Source organism: Drosophila yakuba, chromosome 2L, assembly GCF_016746365.2.
Source record: "Drosophila yakuba strain Tai18E2 chromosome 2L, Prin_Dyak_Tai18E2_2.1, whole genome shotgun sequence".
NCBI lineage: Eukaryota > Metazoa > Arthropoda > Insecta > Diptera > Drosophilidae > Drosophila > Drosophila yakuba.
In genome coordinates, this window is record NC_052527.2 from 8,546,731 (window position 1) to 8,570,389 (window position 23,659).

At 44.4% G+C, this 23,659-nt stretch overlaps 8 protein-coding genes and 1 long non-coding RNA gene across 13 annotated transcripts; 4 read left to right on the forward strand and 5 right to left on the reverse strand.

Moving 5' to 3' along the window:
* Positions 1–1,681: 1,681 nt before the first annotated feature.
* LOC6527341 (nuclear protein 1) lies at positions 1,682–2,461 on the reverse strand. The gene has a single exon (XM_002088397.4). The coding sequence runs from the start codon at positions 2,307–2,309 to the stop codon at positions 2,100–2,102; it is 210 nt and encodes a 69-aa protein (XP_002088433.1). The 5' UTR covers positions 2,310–2,461; the 3' UTR covers positions 1,682–2,099.
* Positions 2,462–3,578: 1,117 nt separating this feature from the next.
* Positions 3,579–5,333, reverse strand: LOC6527342 (zinc finger protein OZF). Its single transcript, XM_002088398.4, has 2 exons — positions 4,738–5,333; positions 3,579–4,681 (listed from the first exon to the last, which is right to left on the reverse strand). The coding sequence occupies exons 1-2, from the start codon at positions 5,251–5,253 to the stop codon at positions 3,791–3,793; spliced, it is 1,407 nt and encodes a 468-aa protein (XP_002088434.1). The 5' UTR covers positions 5,254–5,333; the 3' UTR covers positions 3,579–3,790.
* Positions 5,334–5,703: 370 nt separating this feature from the next.
* On the forward strand, positions 5,704–8,288 carry LOC6527343 (PI-PLC X domain-containing protein 1). The gene is made up of 3 exons (XM_002088399.3): positions 5,704–7,350; positions 7,418–7,691; positions 7,756–8,288. Exons 1-3 carry the CDS (start codon positions 6,420–6,422, stop codon positions 7,991–7,993), a joined length of 1,443 nt encoding a protein of 480 aa, XP_002088435.1. The 5' UTR covers positions 5,704–6,419; the 3' UTR covers positions 7,994–8,288.
* LOC6527344 (large neutral amino acids transporter small subunit 1) lies at positions 8,015–12,392 on the reverse strand. Of its 2 annotated transcripts, none has more exons than XM_015197647.2 (8): positions 12,312–12,392; positions 11,516–11,778; positions 10,675–10,870; positions 10,365–10,467; positions 10,045–10,312; positions 9,003–9,327; positions 8,809–8,933; positions 8,015–8,745 (listed from the first exon to the last, which is right to left on the reverse strand). In XM_015197647.2, exons 2-8 carry the CDS (start codon positions 11,719–11,721, stop codon positions 8,472–8,474), a joined length of 1,497 nt encoding a protein of 498 aa, XP_015053133.1. In that variant the 5' UTR covers positions 11,722–11,778; positions 12,312–12,392; the 3' UTR covers positions 8,015–8,471. The 2 variants fall into 2 exon arrangements, with proteins under 2 accessions (XP_015053133.1, XP_002088436.1); XM_002088400.3 differs by lacking the exon at positions 12,312–12,392 and adding an exon at positions 12,140–12,276.
* Positions 12,393–12,898: 506 nt separating this feature from the next.
* Positions 12,899–13,994, forward strand: LOC6527345 (60S ribosomal protein L7-2). The gene is made up of 3 exons (XM_002088401.3): positions 12,899–13,005; positions 13,072–13,720; positions 13,791–13,994. Exons 1-3 carry the CDS (start codon positions 12,995–12,997, stop codon positions 13,902–13,904), a joined length of 774 nt encoding a protein of 257 aa, XP_002088437.1. The 5' UTR covers positions 12,899–12,994; the 3' UTR covers positions 13,905–13,994.
* Positions 13,995–14,141: 147 nt separating this feature from the next.
* On the forward strand, positions 14,142–14,840 carry LOC6527346 (WD repeat-containing protein on Y chromosome). The gene has a single exon (XM_002088402.3). The coding sequence runs from the start codon at positions 14,486–14,488 to the stop codon at positions 14,801–14,803; it is 318 nt and encodes a 105-aa protein (XP_002088438.1). The 5' UTR covers positions 14,142–14,485; the 3' UTR covers positions 14,804–14,840.
* On the reverse strand, positions 14,820–19,807 carry LOC6527347 (rab3 GTPase-activating protein regulatory subunit). Its single transcript, XM_002088403.3, has 8 exons — positions 19,679–19,807; positions 19,308–19,617; positions 17,462–19,255; positions 17,183–17,399; positions 17,000–17,127; positions 15,816–16,941; positions 15,417–15,614; positions 14,820–15,349 (listed from the first exon to the last, which is right to left on the reverse strand). The coding sequence occupies exons 1-8, from the start codon at positions 19,752–19,754 to the stop codon at positions 15,173–15,175; spliced, it is 4,026 nt and encodes a 1,341-aa protein (XP_002088439.1). The 5' UTR covers positions 19,755–19,807; the 3' UTR covers positions 14,820–15,172.
* Positions 19,808–20,163: 356 nt separating this feature from the next.
* Positions 20,164–23,421, reverse strand: LOC6527348 (short-chain dehydrogenase/reductase family 16C member 6). 3 transcript variants are annotated; one of them, XM_015197646.2, is made up of 6 exons: positions 23,308–23,421; positions 21,900–22,028; positions 21,235–21,388; positions 20,995–21,149; positions 20,578–20,938; positions 20,164–20,514 (listed from the first exon to the last, which is right to left on the reverse strand). In XM_015197646.2, exons 2-6 carry the CDS (start codon positions 21,920–21,922, stop codon positions 20,251–20,253), a joined length of 957 nt encoding a protein of 318 aa, XP_015053132.1. In that variant the 5' UTR covers positions 21,923–22,028; positions 23,308–23,421; the 3' UTR covers positions 20,164–20,250. The 3 variants fall into 3 exon arrangements, with proteins under 3 accessions (XP_015053132.1, XP_002088440.2, XP_039226849.1); XM_002088404.3 differs by lacking the exon at positions 23,308–23,421 and adding an exon at positions 22,165–22,320; XM_039370915.1 differs by lacking the exon at positions 23,308–23,421 and adding an exon at positions 22,094–22,316.
* On the forward strand, positions 21,028–21,815 carry LOC120320644. Of its 2 annotated transcripts, none has more exons than XR_005560166.1 (2): positions 21,028–21,167; positions 21,238–21,815. It is a non-coding gene; the product is annotated as an uncharacterized LOC120320644 (long non-coding RNA). The 2 variants fall into 2 exon arrangements; XR_005560165.1 differs by having other exon boundaries at positions 21,042–21,176.
* Positions 23,422–23,659: the final 238 nt, after the last annotated feature.

A 23,659-nucleotide genomic window follows, 5' to 3' on the forward strand; every position in this document is an offset into this window, starting at 1 on the left:
AATCCGAATCGGTTGCAGCAAACCAACACGAGTTGTGGCAACGAATCCAGCAAGAATGGAAAGCTATTCCGAAGGAAATTGTTCAAAATCTGGTGGAAAGTATTCCAAATCGAATAAAAAGCGTCATCAGAATTAAGGGTCTTTGGACTAAGTACTAAAAGATAAGCTTTTGTTGAAAAATTCAAATTGAGCATAATTGAGTACATGCGAGTTAATTTAAATTTTATTTTTTTCCTAACGAAAAGAATTACATTATTGTTATTTTTTTTTTACGAATTTGTAAATAAATAATCAAAGAATCAACAGTAAAATTTTGGGTTCATTTGCTTAACTAATACCTTTTTTATTTAGGTCAACAGTCAAAAGTTGCAAACATGTACTCATACTTGCACGCCACTGTATATATTATTACAATGTACATATTGTATGTACATAAAAATAACTATAGATTTCTAGATCTTACTAAACTACTAATGCGTCATATGTTTACCGGCAAAACGCAGCGTGTCAAACTAGTTTCGTTGCCCCCAAAATTGTTTACTCATTTTTTAGACCTTTGCTTGTTTTCCTCCACAAAGCTCTGATTGTAAATTTGGTTGTTGATATTGCTTTGTTTGAAAAGGCCGCGATAATTTTTATCGCTCAATTTTGTTTAATTCTTGTGTTAATGTTTTATAATTTGTATTACCAATATTTTTAATTTAGAATCCATTTAATTATACAACCAGCAGACAAACGATTCTAATACACATCTTAATTGCAATATATCAGCAATGTTAACATTTTCTTATTAAAAACAAAACATATTTCATCACCTCTTTGTTCGACGTTTTGGAAACCAACTTTTTAGAAAGATCAATGATTCATACAAAGTGCAATTTTGATAGAGATAAGCCATATTTATGACTAACCAAATGCGAATTTACACAGACATGACTTGGAATTTCGATTGTCAAAAAATTGAACGTTTTCATTAATATTCAGCATAGCTATAGCAAAACCACCTGATTGAGTATGTTTTATTGTTTACCAAATATCAACAACGCAATTCAAAAAGCCGGTAAATAGAGAGAGAGAGAGAGAGAGAGAGCGAGAGAGAGAAGAGAATTCCATTAGAGTGGACCTTTCTGGAAAAGTTTGTTCGTTTTATTTTTGTATGTGTGCTTGTTGCTGCGTTTGTGATTGTTTGTTTGTGAGTGGAAAATAACGTAGCTTTTGTAATTTTAAACACCAAATGTAAAAATACTCTTTGGTATGGAAAGGCAATAAAAAGCTGTCCAATATTCATTAATGCAACCTCACAAGCAAATTACAACCGGAAGAAATATGGCTTGCATATGTGTGTGCAAGTTTATTTACCTGTGTAACTGCTGAACTTTCAATGGAAGGTCTCGGGAATATTTCCGTTTGGAAACTTAATGTCAAGCTGCATGTACATATGTATATTTATGCATGTATGTACATGTTTTCCTTTTTGTCGATCGCTATAAACAAAGAAAGAAGTCGACTGCAAATGCATTCGCGATAATCGCGGAGCTGAGTGCAAATGAGTTCAACTAAAAGGCTATAAATATGCGCACCAGCGCACCAACGGCATTGGAAAGCATTGGAAGAGCTCTCTTCTCTTGCTTGAAAAGGTGCGCTGCAAATGCAAATGAAAATAAGAAGACCGACCATGGGATTCAGTTTTGGTTTTCTCTTTATTTTATAAGTAATACCTAAATCAAACTTCATAATTTGAAACGCTCTAATGCTTAGCAACTAAAACTTGCAAGTCTGAATTAGTTTAGGAATATATTAGAAGCTAAGAGTAGTGTTTTTTTTTGTGTTTGTGAAATTATAAGCGAAATAAAATTATTATAACGTTCACAAAGTTTAGCGCCGCATGAAAAGCCAATGCACAATACAAATGCAATGTGTATTTCCAGCTGGCTTTTGTTTTTCTTTCTTTCCTTCCAGCAAAGTTGCTGCTGTTTTCTTCTTCTTATTCTGCTTCTCTCCTTTGCTTTCCTTTTAAATTCGAAGATTTCGTTTCTCCTTTCAACGTGTCCCCGTTACTTCTTTCTCTCTTGCTCCACCGCCCCCGTCGATGCCCTGCATCAGTTCTTGCAGGCGGCAGCCTTCTTGTTGTTGTTGTTGGTGTTCATCAGCTTGGTCAAAATCTTGCGGGAATGACCGGAGGGATCGAAGTGGTTGGTGTGCTCATTAGCCTCCCTCTTGTTGCGCTGCTTGCCGCTGTGTCCGGAAAAGATGTGCTTGTCATGGTCGAAGTTGTAGTGCTCGTACTCATCGAAGTGGGCCTCAGACATAATGGCGATTTAAAGTTGCAAAACTAACTGCGTTCTTGGCTGATTCTTTGCTTTTTTTTCTCTGCAAAATCGCAGGCTGCTTTCCGGGTTTCTTTACTGCTTTTTTTTGGTTCACTTTTCGCTGAGTTGCGAACGGAATTGAATTTTTTTCGGCCGAGCAGCGACTTTTATAGGCGGCAAAGCTTTTTGTTGCGCATCAAAAGCTCGCTCTCCGCCAGAGTTGCCGGATTTTGCTTAAGAAACTACTAGAAAGGCATTAAATTGTTGTTTACCCATAGTTACTAAACTTATTTAATTTTGTCAGTACTTTCTATTTAATTTTACCCTAATAGCTTTACTAATTTGTATGTAAAACTGCTTTTAGTGATTAAAATTCATAGTCACTCACGCTGACAACCCTTTTGTGCTCAAGAGAGCGCCTTCTTAACAATTTTTGCTGCGCAATTTAATTTTTTGCTGTTTACAAAGTGCGCGGTAAACAAAAAAAAAACAGAAATCGGCAAACATATTATTTTGCCTCGTCCATTTATTTTAATAATTAAATTTTCAGAATACACACGTCTTCCCGAGTGTTATGTAACAGCTGCCCACCTTGGCCCTCAATAAAAGACCCCCAAAGTGCAGTTACCCTGCATTTGATTATTTACCTATGTACATATGTAATAAACATATAATTAAATGCAGCATAAGTTCTGGATGATCCCCAAATACACTGCTCAAAATAAGTTTTTTTTGAGAACTCAGAAATATTTTTTAAATAAAACGTAATAGATTCAGAAACAATATTGTATATTATTAAAATTTAGAAAATATTTTTGAATTGAAAACCAACTATGTATATCTACGTACTGTCAATAATGGATATTTATTTTGGTGCATTAGAACCTGATTAGTTGACCCAGTTCCCTCCCACCAGCAACGCATTTGTTTATTTTTGAAAAGCGAAGAGCTTTCAGTTTGTTTTGGTTTATTGGATTTTATATAAACAAATATTACGCAGCCTTCTGGCGTTGATAAGGTGCTAACTATCGCTCTAGTTAGTCATTTGGCTGGTATTCGTTCTGAAAGTTCGTCTGGAAACGACGCAATAGATCGTAGTCACCTTCTTAGATAAGATAGAACGGCCTCAACAATGTTGTGTTAAGAACCTGCCACAATATACCCCTTTATTTACTATTCGTTTGTAGAAAATCCGTCTTGAAATTTCTCGATTGTTCTTTTTTTACGGCTTCAAAGTTTACCGTGAATATTCTAGATACAATTTTGTAATTTTCGGATTCAATACATGAGATCCCTTTACTCAATTTTTCTAAATTTACTGATACAGTTACTTATTTACCAATTATAATAAATATTTACAACTCACATTTGCTTTAAAACGATACTTTTTCGGTAGCTAAAATATGTACATATATGAAAGTTGGTTTTTACAAATCTCTTGTTAAATATGTAGGTTTCAGTAGTAAACTTCCGTTTAACTCCTATTCAACCTTGGGCAGTAGTGTTTTCAGTCGCTTGTCAGGATTTACATTCCTTTTAGTCTTGCTCTTAACATCCTTTGGTTTTTTCTTGGGTGACGTGTCGATCACGGGAAGATCAAAGTCATCGGGAAAGCTACTATCCACCGTTTCCGAGAGCTCCAATTGCACCGCCTTCTCCGTGTGAACCCGCTGCACGTGCTCTTTCATTTTGTCGGAGCGATGACTACTGAATCCACACAGCTGGCACTTGTAGCGGTTCGGACCATTCTCCGTGTGCTTCAAGGCGTGACGCTTGAGGTTTTTGCTCTGGCTGAACTTGCAACCGCAGATCTCGCAGATGAAATCACGACCCTGCTTGTGCGTTTCAATGTGCAGCTTGAGGTTCTCCTTGCGATTGGCTCGATGCTTGCAGCCCGTAACTGTGCACGCAAAGAATTCCCCGGTGTGCAGCAGTTTGTGGGATTTGAGGGCCTTCATGTGGGTGGTGCTGTAGCCGCAGACGTCGCAGAGCATTTGCTTCTCGGGATTGTGGACTAGGATGTGGTTGCTCAGGCCCTGCTTCCACTTGAAGCCCTTGCCGCAATGGGGGCAAATGTGCGGCGTCTCCGTGGAATGCTTGGGCTGGTGGACGAGCAGCGCAGCTCGGGTGTTAAAGCGGATGCCGCACTGCAAGCAAAAGAAGGGCTTACGCAGATCACCAGAGTGCCGGCGAAGGTGAGTGTCGTATTCCCGCCAGTCCAGGAAGCCCACTTCGCACAGCGAGCAGGTCAAATGGGAGGGCTCACAGCTGCCCATGTGTTCGATCATTTTCTGCACCTGGTAGCACTTGTAGTCGCAGCCAATGCAGTAGTTCACTTTGCTGCTGGACTTTACCGCTCGCGGATTCTTAAGCTTTAAGGAAAAGGCGAATATAAGATACAGAAGTGGCTCTATGGCATATTATCCACCTTGAAGTAACTCTGTCGATTCTCGAACACAGCCTCCGCTTTCTTAGCTTGCTCTGGATTTGATTGTTGCGGCTCTCCAGGTGCTGTGATCTCTGTGGCTTCCTTTTCCTCGCCCAAGGGCTGCAACTGGTAGAGATTCAGTAGTTCTGTGACAGCCAGGATTTGCGCCAGCTCCCGGAAGTGCAGCTCGTGCTCCTTGGACACGGAAACCAAATCCTCGTAGAAGAAGTCCACAATTGTGTGCAGGCATTGGGTGCAGCTAAAATTCCGGATGGTGATCTTCAGCGGATTGTGAATGGAGAACTGCTGCTGCTTCTGGTTGGTGTTGATGAACTGACTCTGCGCAGCCAGCACGCAGAAATGGACGCTCAAGCTGAGGGAATCATCCGAATCCAGTTCGAGGAGCAGGTCACAGAACTGTCCGGTTCTTCGCTGGTTGTTCAGGTAATTCGATACCTTGGAGTGCAGCGGCTGGTGCAGAGTGGGTATGGATTGCATTGCCGGTGCGTGCAGCATTTCTGCAGCTTAGATAATGCAAACACTCGATATAAACAAAATAAACAAATGTTTTTCTAGTGCAGCTGTTCAGCAGTGTGACCAGCAAGCGGTACTATGTATTAAAATACTGAATAGTATTTTTCGTCCGTTACTTTAAAATGGGAATTTGAAATAATTTTTAAGTTTTGGTTGTATTTATAAACACACTTAAAATACATTTAAAACAAGTTAGAGAAACTTTATTTAAAAAAAGTGCAAAATACAATAGTTTGATTTACAAATTTGACGCTTCAGTTACTTAAAGAAGCCAATGCACTTTACAGAACATAAAACACACATAGCAGGAATTGAGTTGTTTATTTAAATTTTGACACTCAATTATCAGCGGCTTACAGGGAAAGTGGAAGAGTTAAACAAATAATAGGTCCCCTTTAATAAGCTCTGCTCAGTTCTGGTCGCGCATTTGAGCTTCAGTTGAGAGGCGACGTTGGATTCGGAATGTCAGAAACGGACAGATCGGTCGCAGTTTGCATTAATTTATTAGTCGGTGCGGAGTTTAATCAAATCATAACGCATCCATTGTTTAGCTTCCTATAGGAAATACGCTTGCTTAACCTCACATTTATTTATTGTGTTCCGAGTTACCAGTTGCCAAAGGCCAACGAACATTACACTGCCAATTAAAGTCGAGTGCGAATAAATATGTTTCTATAATAGGCACATTGCTGAGAATCTCATCCCACCCGCCCACTATTGTTCAAATTTCTTATCGGATTCGGATCGCGGTCAAATGTTCTGTTTACGCAGTAAACGCATTGTAAATGCTAAAACCTAATTCTCCGGTTAGCATAAGTCTAATTACCCGGAATCCCGAAGTAAATAGAAATTTAGCTTAAGTTACACAGACATTTCTCGCCAAGCTCGCCCGTGTCGGTTTCCCATTTTCCCCTATAACTGGAGCCCCATAAAAAGCATACACTTAGATAAGATCTACCTGTGCCACCTTATTTGGGGTCTGGGTCGCAGCTCACTGAGTGTGGAGCTCTCGACGCGAACGGTTGATGCGATCTCTGATGATCTGATCTCTCGGGGTGTCGTGTTTATATTACTGCTCTGATTCCGAAACGCCGATTAGCGTCAGTTGCAATCACCGCGTATCAGCAGGGTAATTCAATCAGAGCGATATGGTGGGAAAAGTCATACGCCTTGCGCTGCTGATGCTACTTGCCGCCTGGACGGAGGAGGGCCAGGCACAGACCGAATCCTACGAGAATCCCAACACGCTCAAGCTGTGGCTGACCATCAGTGCCCGCAAACGCTTCCTGGAGGTCTCGTGGAGCAATGCGCCGGCGAACAAGGGTGACCAAGTGCTCGTGACGAGGGAGGATGCGCTCAGCTTTCAATCACAGCTCCTGCGCAAACACACTCCGCTGGCGGCCTTTCCCAGCGAGGAGGGAAGTGGCTCCGGCGATGGATCCCCCAGCTACGTGCCCATCAGTGGATTCACTGCGAGACCGGATACCAAGACGGCCACCCGTAAGGTGGAGCAGGAGTACTGGGTGGCCAATGGAGGAGCCACCGAGGTTGTGGCTGCCATTCAGCCAAGCCAGGGCCTGACCACCCAGTGGTTCACCACGGGATTACCCTTTGATTATGCCTTGTCCCAGAATGTGACGGTGCACACTGACTGCTACGGATTCTGGGCCAGCTACATCGATGCACAGGGCAATATCCTGGCCAAAACCTGCCTTAGGGTATTCCCTCGTTGGATGAACGATCTGAAGTCCAAGATAGGAGAGATGCGCCTGCGAGATCTCTTCATTCCTGGCACCCATGACTCCGGCTCATATCGTCCCAACTTTGATCCGCTTCTGCGAGAAAGTCTGGTGACCAAGTATGCTCTCACCCAGGACGACGACATCCGGGGACAGTTGATGCACGGAGTACGCTACTTGGACATACGCGTGGGTTACTACCGGAACTCGCCCGATCCGTTCTTCATCTATCACGGGATCACAAAACAACGTCCACTGCAGGAAGTGATCAATCAGGTTCGGGACTTTGTCTACGAAACCAACGAGATTGTCATTTTTGGACTCAAGGAGTTCCCAGTGGGTAAGGATCGCAGCCCTATTTAGTTATACCCACTTATTGGAGCACTATGTATTTCGTTTTGCTTTAGGTTTTGGGAAAGGACTCGGAGTTCACCGCCTGCTCATCAGCTACTTGCGGGATCAGTTCCACGATCTGATAGCCCATCCCTCGCTGACTTGGAGCGCATCCCTGCGGGACATTTGGGCCCGGAAGCAGAACGTCTTCCTCGCCTACGACCATGAGGCCATGGTGGAGGAGTTCCCTGATGTCCTGTTCGGGTCCGTGGAACAGCGCTGGGGAAACAAGCAGACGTGGGCCACACTGGAGACCTATTTGCGCAACATCAATGACTTCGATGTGTCGTAAGTGGAGCTACACCTGAGTGATTAGATAAGATAGAACATCAATCGGTTTTTACTCCCACAGTCGGTTCTCCAGTCGCCCGGTGTCCGATATGGCGGAGCTGACCCCGGAGACCTGGGACGTCATTCTGGACAAGATCGGTGGGCTGCGCAAGATGGCCGATAACGTGAATTGGCGCATCTCCCAGTTGTACCGGAATGAACTCGGCACAAATGCGAATATAGTAGCGGCGGATTTCATAAGGGGCACTACTCTTGTGGAAACGGCTATTGAGTATAACGCCCGTAAGATTTATATGTAGATGGGGGTAATAGATTCAGAGTTTTGCAATAATACATTTATTTGCTAAGCGGTTAAGTTAAACATTAATATGCTCCTTATTGTACTGCTGTGTAGCTTCCCTAAACATGTCACATTTTGTAGTTTGTTCCCATAAAAGCGCTTTCAATCGCTTCCTCATTTGGTTAAAAAAGGAAATCGGATTGTTGTAAAGTAAGTAAGCTTTAGTGGGAAGTAGGCCAAAAAGGCTGGGGTTTTGTAAAACCTGTTAACTGAGGGGCTATCTGAAATAAATACGTACGTACGATAAAACTAAATTCTAATGGATGCCAATTTGGTGGTGAGGAATGCTAAAATATCATACAAACGGGACAGGGGATTACTCAAAACTGTTTAAGATTTAACAAGTTTTCAGTGTGTTCGAATATCAATTTTGAGTGTTTTTGCACTAAATGCACGAGTTTTACACGTGTGGTACATATGTATGTATGCATGTAGGCCTAGTTAATCGCCTCATTCGATTCGATAATGGTGGTATTGAAGACGGCCCGGCAAATCTCCACCACGGAGTTGGACAGCCGTCCGTAGCATTTGGGCTTATTTTTCCAGGCGATGAAGGCGTAGTAGAACGGAATGCCGGCCAGGGTTATGCCGATGCCAATCAGCAGATTTTGCGGCTCCTCCAGATTCGGCAGCAGTACCAGTGTCACGCAGCTCACCATGAAGATAATGGGCAGCGCAATATGGACTTTAATGGGTCTGGGCAAGTCGGGCCTGGAATGAATACACATTGGGTTACTCAATCTTACTGAACAAAAAGTGCATTGAATTACCCACCTCTTATGCCGGAGCCACAACATCCCGGCTATGCTGGCCACCACTGAGAGCCAGAGCACCGAGCTGAAGTAGTTGATCAACTGGTAGACGTTATCCGTGAGCAGCATGAGCAGAGACATCAGACACTGTGGGAAAATGCGGTAATATCAGTACACAATTCTCGTGTAAACTGCATAATACTAGTGCCAACTCACTGTGAAAATCAGGGAGGGAATGGGAGTCTGTTGCTTCACATGGAACAGCTGGAAAAACTTGGGCAAATGCCCCTCCTGAGCTCCAGTGGCGAACAGACGCGCCGAGGTGAAGAGCACTCCGTTGACGCCTCCAAATGTGCTCAGTGCCACGAAAATGGGAACCATGAAGGCCAGCGGTCCGAACACACGGTTTCCAAAGGTCACCGCCACGGCCAGTGAACTGAGCATCTCCGGTTTGTTCACCACGGCGAAGTAGGCCAAATTAACCAGAACATAGATGCCCGTGACTAGGGGCATGGCTATCCAAATGGCACGCGGCAGGTTCCTGCAGAATGGGAAAACAAAGAGGAAGATTAGATTTATACATTTTCTATTATATAATAAATACCACTAATATATACTATCGACAAATAAATGGTCATGTCATGCTATTGATATATATCTATATCTATCTTACATCGACATGTTTTGTTCATAATGAAAGTCTGGTTAAAAATTCTATCTTTACCACGGGTAATGACTAATAAGCTGCGGATGCATTAAGGGTGAATCACTATTTTAGATTGATGTTCAATTCGAAAATAAAACATTAACAAGTTTTCAGAAAATCGTTTTGGATGTCCGACAATACAGAAAAATCTAGCTTATGCCCGAAAATACATAATATGTTTGTAATAACCAAAATATTAGAACTATAACTAAGCTAAGGGCTTTCTGGAAATTATAATTAAGATTCCGCATGCCTTTTACTTTAAATTTCTTTCTGTGTGATGAAGAACGTGCTGTTCAGAGCGTGCTGTTCGAGAAAGCCACTTGGCTGAGGAGGAGCTGTAGCACTTAAATTGATTGCAAATTGAATTCGTTAGGGATGAGGCAGCATCCCACCCACCGGGCGGCATTCGGGGAGCCATGACATCAAGGACGCTCAACAAGTTTCCACTTGTTGCTGCCTGCGCATGACGCAAAAGGAATGAATAAGAGGAACAAATAAGACCGACCCACTCCACTTTGGCAGCCATTTGTCTTTGTCACCAGCACTCACTTGTATGGATCCTGCAGCTCCTCTGTCACAAAGTTCAAGTAGTTCCAGCCGCCAAAGGCAAACAGACCGGAATAGAAGGCGTAGCCAATGTTGCGGGTAGTGTAGATGCCCTCCCACGGATGGCTGAAGTTCTCCAACTCGCCAGTGGCCATGTAGTACAGTCCGGCTAGGATAATCATGATGAGGGCCAGCAGCTTGCCCACCGTGAACACATCCTGCACCTTCATGGACACCTTCACAGACAGGCAATTAATTGTGGTGAGCAGAGCTGGGAATAATTTTAATTATTTAATGATGAGACGATGGTTTAACTTACTTACTCAGACATATGGCAGCCAGCAGTTTCACCGCATTCTGTGGAGGATCGCATTCCGGGAAGAATGGCTTTACCGCATAGTGGGCAAAAGTTAGAGCCACAATGGTCTGGAAACAAAGTACGCAAACTGTAAATGCTATATTCTATTTGTTTCTATTGGAGAAAGCTGTTCTCCTCGTAATTGAATTCAATTCCGGTCGAAGGTAGCCCATTAATAAATTTCTATTGATTTGCATCAACAACCCATTCAACCCATCCATCAATCAAGACAAATAAACATTCCGTAATTCAATTGATGCGCCTTCGGAACTGACCTGCGTGGTTGGCCGGATGATGAGCAGTGCGATCCAGAGCCGCAGGAATCCCACCAGCGGCCCAAAGGACACCAGCAGATAGGCGTAATCCCCGCCAGATCTGGTGATGCATGTTCCCAGTTCCGCGTAGCAAAGAGCTCCGATTGTCGACAAAATGCCGCAGGTCAGCCAAATCAAGAGGGAGCTTCCCACGGATCTGAAATACAATTCATTGAAGTCAAAATGGGTAAATAAACAATTTAGGTGTATGTATGTATGTATATAAACAAATATGGTTAAGAAATGCATGTGCAAGCCATTAAAATCTCTTTATAAAATTATAAGTTCAGATCTGTGACTTTCTTAGCATAAAGATAAGCAATATTAAGTCTTTTGCCTATATTTTTAAGTAATAATTATAAATAAACAACGAGTGCAGGATTAACTTTCATTGGAATATAATATTTCCAGACATTAATTCATTAATTTAACTTCCTGGAACTTTTCGCAGCCGCCTTAAGTTTATGACGCACACCTTTTTCGTGGCTTTTATCAATAATTTAAATGTTTGGCGCGCCTTATTGACGTTATTCTTGTAACTGGAGGCAATTCGCTAAAAAAAAAAGAACCACTTTTAAGCTGACGCAATATGTGCGCTGAATTTCAAGGGTGAATCTTCGAGGGAAAATCGAGAACTAATAAATGTATCTTAATTGGCGCTAAAGGAATGTTTGCGACAATCTATCCATTAATTAACAGTTAAATTGACCTTTTTGTGAATAAATTGAATTAAGGAGCATGTGTATACAGTACACATGCATTTGTGGGCAAATCACCATCTTGCCGCCCCCGTCCCACTCACTCGGTGTAGAGAAAGACTCCCGTGGGAGCAATGAAGATGCCCGATCCGATGATGGTGCCCACTATAATGGCCACTCCATTGATGAGTGTTAGCTTCCGCTTGAGGACAATCTTCTCCTCTCCATCGCCGTTCTGCTCCGAGGCGGCGCATCCATTTGTGGGCTCGACCAGGCTGGTGGTCACTCCATTGGCATATCTGTCCGTCATGTTGGCTGGACTGTGGGATTCTGCTTATCCTCTAGTGCCGAATATCGCACATTGCCACTGGAATGAGATGCAAAAGTTTAAGTGTTTTAGCCTTTACTATCAGTATCAGCAAATGAGGCTTTGGCACGTGTTGCGCAAATTGTAAACAAATGCTAGTGTTTTTGTTGTTTTTAGTTGCTAATTGCTATTGAAGTCCCGTTTTTTTGCTTCGCTGGCACCAAAACCAAAAGTAATCTCCCACTGTCAGACATAAACTTTAATTATGTTCGGTGACACCAGCACTATCTTCGATTCACAACATGGAGCTTTAAAGTAGTGTGATTTGGGGTTGGCGTGATGTGTGTAGCTTCCTATTAGGGAGCTCCATTTTCATGGTGACGCCTTTGCCGCGTGCCAATTTTCACGATTTCGTCATCACCTTACGACGCGTGGCAATGAAATTTGCAACTGCAGAGTTGCAGTTTTTCTGCCAATTTCGCTACTCGTTTTTCGGCTTCTCGTTATTCGCAAGGTTTTGGAATGCAGTTTAGCTGATTAATTTGGTTTATCTAGCCCCATCGACTGCGCACGCAAAACACGATTTATTTTACCTCGAGCGCGCGACACAACAAAACCGCTTCGACTGCGAACAGCGACTGTGCGTTGGCATCGAGACCGGCATTTTCATACTAAAATTAACGCAATGTCCAATTTCCACCCTAAAAAGTGAGAGTAAAGAGATGGAGAGAGCGAGAGAGTAAAGAGAGTATGCGCCATATGTGGGTGTATGTTGAGTGTCTGCCTGTGCGTGTGTGTAATTCGTCGGGCAGTTCCAGTTCTCTGAAGAACTTTTTCCAATATCGCGCTGGTATCATATGCGTGTTAATCATACATATGTTAAGTTTTTATGACTGAAGGAATTTTTTTCAGCATTCTTTTTTTATTCTAATAATAAGTTTTGATTTTTTAAAGCAATATTCGATTTGATGTGTAATGGTTACTTACAAATAAATATACTTGAAAGGAATCCCCTTGAATACTAGTTATAAAAAAATTAATCGAAATGCACCACTATTAAGTTTAGTTGTAAGTTAAATATTATTTTGTAAAACAAATTTCCGCCTGAATTTTAAATGTATTAGCTATTCACCACGAAACCCGCTCAGCTGTTGCACTAATCACTTATCGATAGCAGTGCATTTATCGGCCTGCGACCACCTCTATCCTTTTTAGTTATTGTTTTGGTGCTTGCACGTGTTTTCTTTTACTGCGTTTAAAAAGCCAAATACTAGCAATGTCAGACAAGTGAGTGTTTCAAAAACGATACAAACGTGTTGATCTTAGACTTGACCCTATAATTTAACCCCATAGGTACGCAGTGCCTAACAAATTGCCCGGCAAAACAGTATCGGTGCTGAAGCATCGCAAGAGGAGAATTCTTCAGGATGAATCTGTTGTTACGCAGAAAAGAAATGACCGCATCAAGAAGAGGACCGCCAGCAAAAATCACCACAAGTTCCGCCGTGCCGAATCCTTCGTAATGGGCTACCTGAAAGCAGAGCGCACGGCCAAGCGTATCAAGCAAACCATTCTGCGCACCAATGTCACCGAACAAAGTGCCCAGGCTGCCGGTGATTCCAATCCCAAACTGCTCTTCGTGATGCGCCATGCGGGCAAGAAGATCTTTGACAAGACCACCGCGGATATATTCCGAACACTGCGCATGGGCTCGCGCCACAACGCCGTCTTTCTGGAGAACACCAAGGAGAACCAGTTGCTGCTGCGCGTTATCGAGCCTTTTGTGGTCTACGGCAATCCCTCGCTGAGCTCCATTCGCGAGCTGGTCTTCAAGAAGGGTTTCGCCCGCATCGAGGGCAAGAAGACGGCCATCCAGTCGAACACCATGGTGGAGGAACAGCTGGGCAACAAGGGTGTTATCTGTCTGGAGGATATAATCCACGAAATCTGCACAGTGGGTCCGAACTTCTCCGCTGTCAATGAGTTCCTGTGCGCCTTTACGGTTGGTTTACTCTTATCTTGTAATTTGTACGACTATCTAAATGCTGTCAATTGTTTCTTGTTATTTGCAGTTGTCCAGTCCCAGCAATGGTTGGCAAAAAAAGGTATCCGTCTCCTACAAACGCGGTGGCGAATACGGCGATCGTGGAAATGCCATCAACGAATTGATTGCCCGCTGCCTGTAGAGACCCTAGCCTAGTAAACCTTTAAGTGATTGTTCAACCTCTATAACCCATTCTGTAGCTAAGCCCAATACACATCTATATACAAACATATACTCTTTGATTGTACTTATTTAAAGAAGCCAATAGATGGCCAAATAGACTGTACCGTGAGTTTACTGTATGCCCATAAAGGCAATCCTGCGACCATTAAGGAACCACATGAAACTGTCTCTAACGACATTCCTCATTATCCTACATGTTTATCAACATGATAAACTTCACCCACGACACAAGTTCCTTGCTACTTGGCCTTGCGTGTCCCAGCTAAGTTCCCAAATTGAACAAACCAGAGAATCAACTTTTTGCCTCGAATAATAAATAAGTCATAACCAAGCAGGAGGAGCAGTGGAGGTCGTGAACCAAAGGTATGCCGAACTGAGCTACTTGTTGCCATGAAGGAGGGAAAGTTGTTTTTCGATTAGTCTGAGTCCGGAGTCAGTGCCACTAACCTAGTGCAACTCGGGGCGTCGTATCCTTTGTTCGGAAAAAATTCTAGGCACTACACCTTTGAATTCAAAATCTTTACATTCGATTAATTCTCAATGAACTCGAGTTTCAAGAACGAGCAGTGGGAGACTGACCGCGATGGATTACAAAATCTTCTGGCCCGATCTCTCAAGGAACCCATTCTTGGCAAGCACTTCGCCCTGCCCGGCCGCATAGGGCAGAGTCCACCCATCGAACTGGACACCAGCCAGAGCTACATTGCCGTGTACACTCATCTCAAAGTGCACGCCACCAGGATGCCGGAGAGATTGCCCACGCCAGAGGCAATTGGAAGAATTCAGGCGGAGAATTTGGAGACAGCGCCTAAGACTCGAACTTCAAAGGCCCGCTTGGATCTCTGCTTAAATATATGAATATATGTCCCTAAAGTATAGGTAAACAATGTTGAAATGTATGTTTTATTTCTTTAAATATATATGTATGTTTATAATCCTTGAAGACTTGCATAAGCCTTTCGGTATAAATAACGATTCAAAGAGTGAGCGTCACATCAAATTCGTGTTGAATGTATCCTATCGGTGTCGATCTTTGATTCCTTTTTTCTTGATAGTAGTTAACGTAATGCTTTCCGTAATTTGATTGAAAGGTTTTGTGATTATTGATTATGAGACTTTATGGGACTTCGTGTAGTGCTTTATCATAAACATTGGGTTCATTCTTAAACCCACAAAAATCATGCGATAAACGAAAAATAACTAAGTGTTTTCGTGTCACCCTCGCTCCTAATTCTGCAGGGTACGCACGGCGTTGTACATCTGGGCAATGATGGGCAGCTGCTTGGACTCGCGTCGGCAGAGGCATTTGTAGGCGTGGGACAACAGCTTGTCCAAAGCGGCTACATCGATCTCCTCGGCCTTGGTGGCCGCAATCTGAATGTTGTTCTCCGTCATCGGCTCCTTCTGCGGAAGCGGTGTGAGAAGTGAGCGTGGATCAGTACTGCGGATGGTATACGCAGGCAGCACTTACCAGATTGTCCAGGTAGGCCAGCAGCTGGTGGCCAACAGAGGCAATCTTCAGGAACGTGGACTGAGAGCTTTCTGCGTAAAGGTTGAGTCTTCGGCCGGCGATCTCCAGCAGCAGTCGGCCCAGCTCCTCGTCTTCGCTGATGTCCTGGAGCAACATTTGAGCCTCAGCATCATACCCAAAAGCGTACAGCTCAACCACCTGGAGGAGGGGAAAATATTTTAAAATATATGTTTTATTCCATTGTGTTTCCTCTGTTGTGCTCCCTAAACAAAAAGACACAGACTGATGTTAAAAGCCGAGAGGCATCGTAAGTGTCAGACAAGTGGCTTCATGGGTTGCTAGATTACAAATCTGGGATCTGGGATCACATACATTCCAAACAGAAAGGCAAATTCTTACCTGCCGTCGTAGGATAGGAAGTTTGTCGACCTCCCAACTGTCGGCCAAAGCACAGATCTTGGCCATGTAGAAGACGTGATCGAGAATGTACAGCTGCTCTAAATCCTCCCTTATCAGATCCATGGTAGCGGTCACAAGGCGGCACAGGAAATCAGTGCGCTGCTGTTGCAGGACAAGATCTGGTGCAGGCAAAATATAAGGCAGTTCCTTGTTGATGTCCGCCAGCAGAGCTTTGTTGCTCATCGAGTCGAAAAGCGTAGTCAGTGGTTTTGGAATGCGCAGCTGGAAGAAGGACACGAAGTGCAGCACGCTACACAGTTCTGTTTGAAGACGCAGCAGCTGCGGCATGGCATGGTGCTGCTGGAGAGCCAGAAACTGCAATGGCAGGGCTCCTTCGCTAAGCGACTGCTCAAAGTGCAGTTCCCGCTTATCGTGCTCCATGGAAGCGGTGAAATGCTGCAGGAATTCGAGGCTAAGTTCCAGGAACTCTGGCACTTTTCCCGCCGACATCTCCAGATCTTGCTGGCACATTTTATCCACTGGCAGGCGTCCCACTTTCTGAATAAGCTTTGCCGCCGCCTGGAGAGGAAACTTCAGGGTGGCGTTCCACAGCATGCAACATATTCCGTGCTTTAGAGCCCAGTCAGGTGTCCGAAATTGGTTTAAGCAAAGCAAAGCAGCCTTTAGGTGATCTAGCGATGAGAGCTGCTTGCTCCACTGCACCATGTACTGCCACGACATGAGACTTAAGAGGACGCCCGATTCCAAGCTGAAGGGAAAATGCGCACGGAGCAGGGCCAATCGTTCGAGAATAGGTTCGTGTGCGTCCTTATTTGGCGCGTGCGCTTCCTTTGCCATTTCCAAATCCTCTTCTGATTCTGCCTCTTCATTGGCTGGCTTCTCAGTTGCCTCATCCTTTATCTTAACTTTGCTCTCATCGTCTAACTCGTTTTCGGCAGGTGAGATCTCCAGGACTTTGCTGGGATGTAATTGTGCACTGATCAGCCACTTGGCAGTCAGTTCGGTGACGATGCCTTTGCCACTGCTTACAATGCTTTTGAGGCTGCAGTCCGGTGGCTCGTAGGACATCTGTGGACCTGCAGGCTCCCGGCAGGTGAGAGGCTTGCTGCGATGGGTTCAGTAGTTAATTAAGAACTAAGTGGAAAGATTCATTCGGTACTTACCTTAGTATGGCTCCTAGCACGGCCACATCCTCCAGCTTGCCAGTGAGCAATCCCCACTGAGCCTCATCGTGGGAGATACGTTCCCAGCGCTCCTCATCCTCGTTTTGCGAGGATTCATCACAAGATCCCTAACGAAAACATGTTTTTGAAAGGGTTTTTGGTTTTTATGACAAGGTGATCTACCTCTTTTCTGTTTCGCCACAAATTACTCGCTACCGTTTTGCACACAATGGCCACCAGCAGGCCAGAAAATTGTTTACTCTCCAAGAGGAGCTCCCGAACTTCTTGCCACCACGGTGAAATGGCGTTGTAGGCATAGTCGTGGATGTGTTCACCAGCCAGATCGCAAATGGTCTGCACCATAGCAGCAATTCTGGACATGTCCTCCACCACTTCATCACTTAAGAAAGATTAGATATTCTACATAAGTCGAGAAAGGAATTTATGAAATATTTTCCTTACCAGTTGTTGTACTTAAAGGGCTTCTCAAGCCAAAACCAAATAATCAACTTTAGCAAGTCTCTGCTGGGCAGACATGCCTGATTGATCCACTGCTTGAATTGACCAAAGCAAAGACCCTGGGCAAAGAACTGACTGAAGAGATCGATGCTTACGGCGCCAAACTTATCTGACTTCTCCGCAAGTAGACTTATGCCATCCGAACCATCGATGTTGAAGATGCTCAGGTAATCGACAAACTCTTCGGTCTTGTGCTCCGCCTGCAACTTGAAGCTCACTTCGCGGGTGCCGGCGGGTTTATCCTTTTCAGTGCCGTCGTCCAGAAGCAAAACCAACTTGTTTATGGTGACAAGATCAGCATCAGATAGCTCCAAGTATTCTACGGGTGGCTCGTTGTCTTCCCGCTGACTGCCTTGGCTTAGTGCCAAGTAGAGATCAGTCAAGCGTTTATAGTTCTCGATTTGGTTGACGAATTCCTCGGAGCCCGTTGTATCAGAAAGCGGTTTCCTTATGAAGGCATTAATGAGGCATTGAAACACCTGTGGCTGCAGCTTCTTGCTCTTTAGCAACATCTCCAGGCACTGTTGTCGCACCTCTAACGTTTGAAGTTCACTTGCCAGCTCGCCAATCTCCCGCAGCGCTTCCTCTTTGGCTTGGCCATGGTTTATGGCTCTTAACTGATTTCTAAGGCGCCTCAGCATATGGATATCCCGCGATGTCTGGGAGCTGGTCTCGCTGAGCGCGTAGTGAAAGGGAATGTGTATCTCCTTTAGGCTGCCATCGCTGGGGTCCAGAAACAAGCAATGATTGATGGCCAAAGATTTTCTTGACTGACTGCTACTATTACCAGAACCACTGCTTCCGCCGGAGCCTAGGGGACTGTGATTGTTGTATATCAGTTGCCCGCTCTTCGAAACATTGAATGCAGCCACCTTGGGTCCGTTTTGCAGAGCCCAGATGTCCAGGCAGCCCATTCGAGGAGCATAGATCACCAGGAACAAAGCCTTTCGCTTGTGCGTTTTAATACCGCGAACAGATTTTTCTTTTACTGGAACGAATGCGCACTGGGCATCCCGATAGCCCTTCCACACGCGCAAAATGATGGCCTGATGCGTGTCCACCAGCATCACACGATCCAGATTATCTGTAACGACAGCCAGGCGTCCACCTGGTGCCACAGCTAAGGTCAGTCCGTCTCTCTTTCCGTCGTAGAGACGACAGCGTATCCGCATCGGTGCTTCTTTTGTGGGCACGGGCAGTGGGGATTCCTCGGGCGAGGGCAGGGGCTCTGGAGCTCGTCGAAATATTCCGCCCAGCAGGTTCTTGTAGGCTATACCGATAACATCTTTGGCAACCTCACCCAGCGACATCGTTTTATAACCCTCCTCCGCCTGAAAGAAACCCAAATAGGGCTCGGCTCCGGCGGCCAGAACCTGGGAGCTCCTCGGCGGCGTGGCATGCACCTTGGCGAAGTAACCGAGACCGATGCTCTGCTGTACAATGTAGTCGTATGTGGGAGGCCGCTGGGTGGTAGAGATGGCGGCATCGTTGATGACGGCCTCTCGCTCTTGCTTGAACTTGTACTTCTGGAATGGCACCACATCTGCCGTGGGATACGATCCGCGATCCAAGGCACCTCTTTGCACATTGTGCCGGCAGTTGCTCAACGTGGGCAAAATGTCCTGGCCCTGGATGAAGCACAGGCAGCGTGGATAAACGATGTAGAGCAGGGAATCCGCCTCGGAATGACGCGGTGCGGACTGCAGCTTGACCCCAATGACCGGATCCTCTTGGCAGCTGGAAAGTACAGTCGGTTAATAACTAAGAAACGTTTGATGTCCCAACTAACCATTGCGAGAAGAGTTTTACGCCCGAGTCCGTGTAGAAGATGACCATGCCAGAGGACAGGCCAACTGCCACGCACGTCCATTCGATGGCTCCATCTGTGCTTTTGTTCTGAGTCATCGGCAAACAGGTGAGGCTGGTCACGATCTGGTTGCGATCCTCCAGCTCGCCGCACCAGCCAAGAACGTAGGTGTTGCCATTGCCATGGCTATTCCAGCAGGTGCTGAGAAGGGCCAACTTTTCACCCTGGGCCATGGCAATCAGTTCCCCAGTGGGCGATATGGCATGGTTTATCGCATTTAACCAGTTGTCATCTGTTCCGACCGGTTTAGTTATGAATACGTGCTGCAGAGGTTTGTGCCGCAGTCATCTTACCATGTCCGAGTCCAAAGTATTCCTGAACTTTCCTAAAATCGCGGATTTCCCCGCAGTGTTTTACTTCGCAAGCCATCGCCTTTTGTTTTCATCACACAGCTGATTTGCAGTGGTGTTGGCAGTGCAGTAGATTTAGCTATAAACAGCCAGATTTGCTGTCAATCGATAAACGTGTGTTATCGCTATCGATGGCACTGCAACAGGTATCGCAAATAATAACGAATTAAAGAAGCTTGGATTATATTTGTAGTTTCTAGAATTGAATCAGAATGCTAATAATATTCTAAGCAATGTTTAATATTCCAATACAAATTATGTTGTTTTAAGCTTTAAACTTTCAGTTTAAAAACTAAATGGGCGTAACCATTGCATACATTTAGTGAGTACTTTGCGTTTCAAGTTTAAGTTTTATACTTTTTGGTGCTAAATTTATCTCTTACTTGGAAGCTCCGCAAATATTTTGTTTCTTTAAATATCAAAGCTAGTTTTACTTTAATACATACTCCAATAGTAAGTTTATTGTACTGCAACACATTGTAGCTCGATCTATGATCTAACATATAGAAGGTAAACTAAATCAAATCCGACTCCACTCCGCTGTCGATGAAGTCCTTGAGCATCAGGCCGCAGTGGTCGGGCAGGAGTCGCGTCCAGTTGTTGATGTGGAGGAGGCAGCTCGGGATGGTCACCTCCATGAGGTCGGTGCGGTGCGCCTCCACGATCCTTCTGGCCACCTGCTTGGGATCGAGCAGGCCCAGGATCGATGGGAACTTCACCTTGGGATGCTTGCAGAGGCCAGTGTTGGTCATATAGGGGAAGATGGAGGTGGTTCGAATCTGTAAATGGCCAAGATTCGCACATTATTCACCCAATTAAGCTGTTTTTTTTGGTTTTTTTACCAGATCCCTGTAGGGTCCCTCTCGTAGTTCCGCATGCAGTGCCTCCATCAGGCCACGAACAGCAAATTTTGTGGCGCAATAGGGAACCAGGTTGGAGATGCCCACCAAGCCGGCGATTGAGGACAGGCAGATGATGTGGCCACGACACTTCTCCTGCATGTGCGGCAAAAAGGCTTGGATGGTCCAGAACTGCGAGAACACGTTCACGTCGAAAACCCGCTGGATTTCCTCCGCCGATTGCTGCAGGATCGGATGGGTTGGCATTATGCCAACATTATTCACCAGCACCGATATGCATCCAACCTCCGACTTGACCCGATCCGCCAGTGCCATAACCTCATCGCGCTTGGAAACATCGCAGCTGTCAAATTGATTGAAATGTTATTACTTTATAAATGTACTTTTTAAGTTTAATACCTATAGCTGTACACGTCGCCGAGTTGGAGCCGCTTGGCCTTCTCCACCGTCTGCAGATTGTTTTTTCCATCGATGTCCACACAAATCACAGTGCTGCCCAAGGAAGCATAGTGAAGGGCCAACTCCCGACCGATTCCGTGACCAGTTCCGGTTATCTGCGGTTGTGTATCATGGTAATAAAGGTAACAACTCAAATGGAATAAAAATGATTACTATATTTCGAAAGTGTTATGTTTTTACCAGAACAATCTCCCCGCTGACATCCTTCTGCTTCTTGGGCAGGACAATCTGCACCAGGGTAACAAACAGCTCCAGCAGGATTCGCACATACAGCTCGACAAATTGCAGGACATCCTTGAGGACGTCGAAGATGCGCTTCGAGGCAGGTGTGGTGCTGAAATAAAGAACATATATAGTGCACAGATCGAAGCGAAATTGCCAACAGCTAGAAACGTTTGCTGCCCACTCCGAGTTGGCAAATATTGAAACAAAGTCGAGTCTCGGCCAACCCCGAAATGATTTAATTTATCTATTTGTATGCGCCCGTTGCATGTGCAATGTTCAAGCGCTCGGACTTTGCCAAGTCCGCACAATATAGTACAACATAAGATACTGGAGAATGCTGAGACTCAAGCCGCCTCGAAGTATTGACACTGGGTCTTGGCCCCTTTTTCGGGTACTCGAGTGGCCAAGCGAATGACAGTCAAGGCTGCTTGGGCTGGAAAATTGCGTTTAATGGAGGCTTCTATTGGTAGATTCCAGCAAAGCTAATAAAAGCCTATTTAGAGCAGCCTATTTTTAGTAAAACAAAATACAAACAAGTCAAATTGTTTTTACTGCATGAGGAGATTGTGGTGCAGCCATATACTCGTGTGGTCAAAGAACCGATAAGCAGTAACACTTACTGGATAATTTCGCGTTCTATCATGGTGAGGGCTTCTTATCGGGTATACGGGTTCCCTGGCTTCCGAAATCCGGTGCCCTTTGACAGCTTAATCGGGCAGAACCAAGTGCGATGCAATGCGATGCAATGGCTATAATGAAAAATAATGGTTTTGAGTCACGGATCGTTTGAGTGACTGCAGTGGCCTGAACTGGCCTGGCTCTTCCGCATTGGCGGATTTCCTTTTCACAACTTTTGGCTTTGGAGTTTGGGTTTCTTCACTTCACCGTTTCTTCCTCGACTTTACAACCGGCTGGTGGTGGCCAAGAGCGAGCGGCGTGGGCGAGCGAGGAGGTGATGCAGCCACCGGCGACAGTGCAACATTTCCACTTTCGTTTTCGATTCGCCTGCCACTAAATGGAAAATTACGTGCACTCCAATGTGGCACACAGCAAAGAGACAAACGCATGCGAAGAAAACAGGATGCAGGAGCGTAGAAGGGGGTTTATTTCAACCACGATATTAAAACATTTTAAGAATTAAGCCTACATTTAATATTAGCATAATTGAATAACATTTTTGTATATTTATTGGACGGTTTTTGTACGTGTAATGCCAACTACAACTACAAAACTAACTCCATATTGTGAAAATTAAAAACAAAAATGTTATTTTAAGCCCCTCTTACGAATTTCTTCGTACTCTACTGCGCTGATGAAAGGGTTCCAAAAAGTGCAAGTGCCTCTTTATTCTCTTTTCGCAGCGCTCTTCGTTTTGGCCAGTTGCACATTGGGGCTCTTTTACTTTCTTGGCAAGGGGCAGAGGCAGACACATGGCCTGCTGCAATGGGGAAGCCAAATGTTTGTTGCAGCAACCGTAAGCCATAACCATAAAATGCAACGAGGGTGGTAACAAAACTTTTCCTTGTTTTGTTGGGTTGTCTAATCGCAAATTACTTTATTACGTAATTACGTATAAACTTATAGCATTCATTTTGGTCTACGATGCAGCACTATAGTTGCTCTTTGTATCAATTTTTAAATGTTACACATTTTCCTTTTGGCAAAGGTGTAAAATAATGATGTTAGATCATAATTATGCACTTTTATCAACGTATTTGGAGATCAACAATTAAACTATAGATACTAATAGTTATGACATTTAAAAGCCATTGTTCTTAATGGATCTGACTAGCTATCTCATCATTGACTTCGGTGAGTAGGTGTGCGCATTTACTTAATTGTTGATTTGATCGATTTGTTTGCTGTTTAATATCCTGTAATAAAAACTTGTTTTTCAGTTTTTTTTTTTTGTTATCTATTTTCAGCCACAGAAATAACTTTCACAAATCACACAGTATACACTATATTTAAACGTTTTTAACTCGAATTCGGCAATACAAATTTAAATGAATAATATGCATTATTTACACAAAATGATTATTCCCAATGGATCGTTATCTTTGGTGTTGGAGAAGATCCGAAATCAAAGTCGAGACTGGAACGACGACCGATAAGTCTGGCTGCTCGGCGCCAAATGATTCCAGTTTCAGGCCTTCCAAAGCAATGAAGCCTCCGCTGCAAAGTCGGGAATAGTGGAAGCTCCGAGAGAGGCTTAAGAGAGCGGATTGATTGGAAGAGCGCTGGAACGCGATCCTTGGAGCCACAGGCATTAAAAACTGAAAAAATTATGTTCACTTTGTTTCCCTTTCCATTACAGAAATAAGAAAAACAACCTAGGTGACCTTCATTGCGGTCCAGACGAAAACAAAAGACCGGGAAG

What these genes read in the sequence shown, in the direction of transcription:
- LOC6527345 (XM_002088401.3), top strand. An exon ending in AGTTCCTGTGCGCCTTTACG is followed by an intron (nt 13,721 to 13,790) that starts GTTGGTTTACTC and finishes TGTTATTTGCAG; the next exon opens with TTGTCCAGTCCCAGCAATGG.
- LOC6527344 (XM_015197647.2), bottom strand. Translation starts at nt 11,721, where the DNA reads ATGACGGACAGATATGCCAATGGAGTGACCACCAGCCTGGTCGAGCCC. An exon ending in GAGCTGCAGGATCCATACAA is followed by an intron (nt 9,328 to 10,044) that starts GTGAGTGCTGGT and finishes CCCATTCTGCAG; the next exon opens with GAACCTGCCGCGTGCCATTT. An exon ending in TTGTGGCTCCGGCATAAGAG is followed by an intron (nt 8,746 to 8,808) that starts GTGGGTAATTCA and finishes TATTCATTCCAG; the next exon opens with GCCCGACTTGCCCAGACCCA.
- LOC6527348 (XM_015197646.2), bottom strand. Translation starts at nt 21,922, where the DNA reads ATGATAGAACGCGAAATTATCCA. An exon ending in ATAGAACGCGAAATTATCCA is followed by an intron (nt 21,389 to 21,899) that starts GTAAGTGTTACT and finishes TCTTTATTTCAG; the next exon opens with CACCACACCTGCCTCGAAGC. An exon ending in AGGGACCCTACAGGGATCTG is followed by an intron (nt 20,515 to 20,577) that starts GTAAAAAAACCA and finishes GGCCATTTACAG; the next exon opens with ATTCGAACCACCTCCATCTT.
- LOC6527342 (XM_002088398.4), bottom strand. Translation starts at nt 5,253, where the DNA reads ATGCTGCACGCACCGGCAATGCAATCCATACCCACTCTGCACCAGCCG. An exon ending in ATCGACAGAGTTACTTCAAG is followed by an intron (nt 4,682 to 4,737) that starts GTGGATAATATG and finishes TTTTCCTTAAAG; the next exon opens with CTTAAGAATCCGCGAGCGGT.
- LOC6527343 (XM_002088399.3), top strand. Translation starts at nt 6,420, where the DNA reads ATGGTGGGAAAAGTCATACGCCTTGCGCTGCTGATGCTACTTGCCGCC. An exon ending in ACTCAAGGAGTTCCCAGTGG is followed by an intron (nt 7,351 to 7,417) that starts GTAAGGATCGCA and finishes GTTTTGCTTTAG; the next exon opens with GTTTTGGGAAAGGACTCGGA. An exon ending in ATCAATGACTTCGATGTGTC is followed by an intron (nt 7,692 to 7,755) that starts GTAAGTGGAGCT and finishes TTACTCCCACAG; the next exon opens with TCGGTTCTCCAGTCGCCCGG.
- LOC6527347 (XM_002088403.3), bottom strand. Translation starts at nt 19,754, where the DNA reads ATGGCTTGCGAAGTAAAACACTGCGGGGAAATCCGCGATTTTAGGAAA. An exon ending in CCCTTTAAGTACAACAACTG is followed by an intron (nt 17,400 to 17,461) that starts GTAAGGAAAATA and finishes ATCTTTCTTAAG; the next exon opens with TGATGAAGTGGTGGAGGACA. An exon ending in TGGCCTACCTGGACAATCTG is followed by an intron (nt 15,350 to 15,416) that starts GTAAGTGCTGCC and finishes CCGCTTCCGCAG; the next exon opens with AAGGAGCCGATGACGGAGAA.
- LOC6527346 (XM_002088402.3), top strand. Translation starts at nt 14,486, where the DNA reads ATGAACTCGAGTTTCAAGAACGAGCAGTGGGAGACTGACCGCGATGGA.
- LOC6527341 (XM_002088397.4), bottom strand. Translation starts at nt 2,309, where the DNA reads ATGTCTGAGGCCCACTTCGATGAGTACGAGCACTACAACTTCGACCAT.